General features: G+C 39.1%; 1 protein-coding gene across 1 annotated transcript in view; it reads left to right on the forward strand.

The window, feature by feature from the left end:
- Positions 1 to 5,000, forward strand: part of LOC138027924 (putative deoxyribonuclease TATDN3) — a 24,819-nt gene that overhangs the window by 18,467 nt on the left and 1,352 nt on the right. Inside the window, exons 9-10 of the mRNA XM_068875543.1 lie at positions 797 to 909; positions 1,347 to 1,427. Coding sequence (XP_068731644.1) covers positions 797 to 909; positions 1,347 to 1,427 — 194 coding nt within the window. The remainder of the gene's footprint in view (positions 1 to 796; positions 910 to 1,346; positions 1,428 to 5,000) is intronic.

A 5,000-nucleotide genomic window follows, 5' to 3' on the forward strand; every position in this document is an offset into this window, starting at 1 on the left:
ACGCCTTTGACTATCCATAATGTCTAAATATTGCATCAACATAAACACATGCTTTAACTTATTTAGAATGTCAACATATGATAGATTGAAACAATCGCTCATGCACGGAAGTCACAAACCACGTTGTGAGCTTTGCCAATAAAACATTTGGCATTTAAGAGGTCCCGCAGACATGCCAGGTCTGTTCTTGATTTAAACAGCGAGAGGGTTTCTAGGTCTACAGTTTCTAGCTGAGGAATGCCACATACTTCTGTTTCATAGTTGTCATCAATGGGTTCACCTCCCAAAGACCGAAAAATTATACAGGTTCGGGTCCTACGGCTTGCTGAGGCAGCAATCCTTCTTCTTCTTCTTCAGGGTTGTCGGATAAAAGATATTGGTATCTGTTCTCAAGTTTTTCAATATCTAAAGGTACAGGTTAGAGAGGGGGGGGGGGGGGCACATCATAATTTTGAGAGAACGTGAGGGGGGGGGGGGGTCACAGCTAATCTTGACGCTGCTGGAGGGGGGGACCTATCTAATTTTTCCTTTGGTGAAGCTCATTTTAGGACCCCCCCTTCCTGATAATTATTGCACAGTCCCTAATAAGAAATTAGAAAGAAAACGTGTGATCAAAGTATGCTACTTCTGTCCGAGTCTGTCCGAGTGTGGCTTTTTTGTCTGAAAAGAAAAAAGGAAATCGTAAGTGTTTCTGGCAAATTAATTCGCAGGTGGGTTCGAATCAAGGCATGTATGTTAAAAGATGCAGTTAACTAAGGAAAACGTTATAATCCAAGTTGATTTCTGTTTGCTCTAGGGGCCAAGAATGTAATTCTTCATGCATTTGATGGGAAGCCCTCGAATGCACTCAAGGGTATAGAAGCTGGATACTATTTCTCCATTCCACCATCCATAGTTCGTTCGCCTCAGGTAAAGATAACATACGGCATACGTGTACCTTGTGGAAGATATGTTTGCTAGTCAGTCGAAGTTCGTTTGTCCTGGGAAACACGTTAAATACGTATATCGTTGCGTTATAAAGGTAGGTTGCATGTGGAACCCCGATGATGAAAGGATAAAACCCAGTTTGTTTGCAAAATCTTTCATGAAAGAACTCGCTGTCGTGGTGTCCTTTAACAGAAGGTGTCTGATCGAACCAAAAAAGCACACAATGTCACGAGGGTTGAGAGAAAGGGAAAATGGAAAGTGACAGAAACAAAATATGGGAAAATGGGAACATCAGGAGATCTCCATGACTACGTGAATGATAGGATGACATCTTATGCAGCAACCAGGGTGAACGGCACGATGCCACTACCTGGTTTTAGTGGGATCTCAAGTTTTAAACTTTTTCTTTAATGCTTTAGAAAGAGAAGCTTGTAAAAAATGTGCCTCTGTCAAATCTTCTGCTGGAAACGGATTCACCGGCTTTGGCTGCCGAAAAACAGGTAACTTATTCTCTTATGAGTTGCCGTAAACGGCAAACAAAAGGCTGGTGCTTGTCATGAAACCATGAAAAATTCCTATTATTTAAAGAGGCTCGAAATAGTTTCTCCTTTTTTCAAACAAACATATTCTGTTCTTAGGTACAGTTAGGGTAATCATATCAAGACGAAATTTGGCCAGGATAGAGAGACTTTCATATGACCTTGAAAAACAAACATAAAAACAGAACGTAAACGAAAATGCAAAACATTTAATTGGCTTATCGAACAAAAGCACACGAGCGCGGATTTTCATTGGCTTAGCGAACACGGATGCAAACAACGACGTCATCCCTCCTTTGACGTCATTTGAAATGCAGTAGGGTGATTGGGCAATTGAACTGTGTACTGCCCATATTAGGAGTTTCCTTGGCGGGAATAAGGTGAAGCTTTTGTTTAAATCTTGCCAAACATTGGTCCGTGAAACAAATTAAGAACACTTTTTCAAGGTCATACGAAAGTCGCTCTATTAAGTTCCAAAATAATGTTACCATGGCAACGATATAAGGCATTTCTTTGAGCCTTAAAAATCAAGATATATTGTCTTTTTTGAAAAAACAGGACGGTCAAATCTTCCCATTCAGCGTTACCAAATAATGTTAGAAATAATCTCTAAAATATTTAAAATTCAACAAAATCTGTAGGTCAGTTTTTCAGAAAAATCACCTTTTTTGAAATGTGTCTCTAATCTTTTTTTTACCGACAAAATTTTTTTTAAATTTGAAAGGCAAACGTTTTAAATTTATCTAAGCTGACATGCAAGAAATGAAAAAAAATCACCGTCCGGAAGCAGAGTTGCAAATTCAGGAAAAATGAGGGAGTTACAAGATCAGCATTTACGCATGCGTCATCCGCTCATTCGACTGCACGCGCGAGTGGGGCTACAGGCCAACACAAACGGATAAAAGTGACCATTAAACCGTTTGTGTACAATTCTCGTAGGAATAGGAGATGTCTGTTTATATTCCATATATATGGGAATTAGAAGAAAGGTGAGCGAAATTAGCGGTATTTGTTTATTTTTGGTGACCCATTTTGAATCATTAGCTGACGCGAGCAGCTTTTAGAATTGCGTGTGTCGCTTACGCGCGCGCGCGCTCAGCTGAAAACCCTTTCGAGCCTCCGTAAAACTTGGAATATAAGGCGAAGTGATTATCGGTGAATATTCAGTGGCAAAACGACTACGATAACGTTATCGACAAAGGCTCTTTTCGTATTAGAAAAACTCTAGAGGCCTGGCACACCTCTGCTACCAAGCATGCTGACAGTAACTCTAAGCCGATTCCTAATCAGTATAGCATTCTTTTGAAACAATAGCCACCTTTTTTCATGCTTTTACTCTGTTCTTGGTATTACTTATATCTCGCCTTTTTTGAAATGTGTCTCTAATCTTTTTTTTACCGACAAAATTTTTTTTAAATTTGAAAGGCAAACGTTTTAAATTTATCTAAGCTGACATGCAAAAAATGAAAAAAAATCACCGTCCGGAAGCAGAGTTGCAAATTCAGGAAAAATGAGGGGGTTACAAGATCAGCATTTACGCACGCGTCATCCGCTCATTCGAAATAATCACCTGTGTATTTGTACTAAAACAATTATTCGCCTCAGGCTCAGTGATTATATAATTGTTTTAGTACAACTACACAGGTGATTATTTCAAAAAAGAGGGAAAAAAAACATTTCAACGCGAAATCATCTTCACTTACAGTGGCAAAACGACTACGATAACGTTATCGACAAAGGCTCTTTTCGTATTAGAAAAACTCTAGAGGCCTGGCACACCTCTGCTACCAAGCATGCTGACAGTAACTCTAAGCCGATTCCTAATCAGTATAGCATTCTTTTGAAACAATAGCCACCTTTTTTCATGCTTTTACTCTGTTCTTGGTATTACTTATATCTCGCCTTTTCTGTATATATTTCACTAATTTACATTCAATGTTTTATCCGTGGAAGGCTGTAGATCGACAGCCGAAAGCTTATATTCCTTTTCAAAATTTTTAGCCAGAGAACGTTTTTTATTGTATTTTAAAATCGAAACAGTTCAATGAAGTAAGCCAAAAACTCTGAATGTTGTAGGAGACACATCTATAGGTCACCTCACCAATTCTCAGGTCTGTGTGATATAGCGTTTCTGAGTTATTTGTTGAAGCGTTTCACGCAATTTTGTAGAGTTTGTATGGAGCCGCCTTATTGGTTCATCACACCAATATGGCGGCCAGAAATCCACGAGAACATCTGGAATTCATTTAGCGATGAAAGCGCTTACTTTTCGCTCATGAGATAAAATACATGTGTATGACCTAATGTACTTAAAACGCTCAGACTGCTGAGCTTCATAGGCATAGACATTTGTTTTAAACCAAATAACTTTGTATCATGGTGTCACGGAAGGTGACAATTCGGAAATTTTCAAAGCGAAAGACGTCATAGAAGTCGAAACTTGAAAACAAATTATTTCTAGGTCATCTTCGACCTCCGAATGATAAAATTTCAAAACAACTTGCGGTTTTGATTTTAGAATTTGATGACGTCTCTGTAAAAACCATCAATTCTTTAAGGTAGAAATACTTGTCCGCCATTTTTGGAGCGGCTAAATGAAGTAAGACTGCTGGCCTTAATGAGTTTGCACAACACGGGGTGTTCAATGGAGAAACTTGGCGAGACATTATAGGATAAGAAAGTGTAATACGTAACGTTTTACTCGCAGATCGCAAAGAAAGAAAATTCCTTGTGCTCAGAATAAATCGGGAGAACCCGATAAAAATTGAGAGAGCGGGAAGCAACATATACATCAAGTCGGAAGGGTTGGAATCCCAAACGAACGCTTGCCGAACTAAATGAACATGTTTGCTCACAAACGACATCCACCAAACTGCAATGAAACTTAGTTGAACCCCCTTGAGAAAAGGCAATTAATTCATATTGAAATGAGTAAAAACTCCAAAATCCCAACGGGCTTTTTGATTACCCAGACTTCCTAGCGACTGATACGCTTTCTTTGTTTCATAACAATGAAAAGGTGCATTAAATCAGATGATGTCTTCGCTCCCCCTCCTCCTAACTCCTTATTTTTTAAGAAGGCCGAGGAGCTCAGACATTATCTTTTACCTCCTAGGCAAGATACATGTAGATGCTGAAAGGAAATAACTTTGTTTACGCTTTAGAAGGCAGCAAATTTCTTCCCGACCGTGTTTGCCGTTTGCCTTAAGCGCAAAGCGTAAACACCCTGTCGCTTTAAAATCCGTGGAAATACATTTTCTCCAAAGACCCACGTTCACCCCACAGGCATTTTCATATACGAAAAAAATCCCGTCAAAGCTGAAATTTATCGCGTTAATTTTTGTACTGCCCAAGTTTCGCTACCCTGCGCGAAAAGCTGCTGGCCTCCGCTGCAAACTTGTTAGGAAATAGATGGCATTATGCGTCGGCTTTTAAGTGGTGTTTCCAATGTTCATTTTCAAGTAAATGTTAGTTTATTTCAGTATGTTCAGTCTTTTATTTTTGTCTAACTGATTTTGTTGATCTTTTTTTTTT

The sequence above is a fragment of the Montipora capricornis genome, chromosome 12 (assembly GCF_036669925.1).
Source record: "Montipora capricornis isolate CH-2021 chromosome 12, ASM3666992v2, whole genome shotgun sequence".
Taxonomy (NCBI): domain Eukaryota; kingdom Metazoa; phylum Cnidaria; class Anthozoa; order Scleractinia; family Acroporidae; genus Montipora; species Montipora capricornis.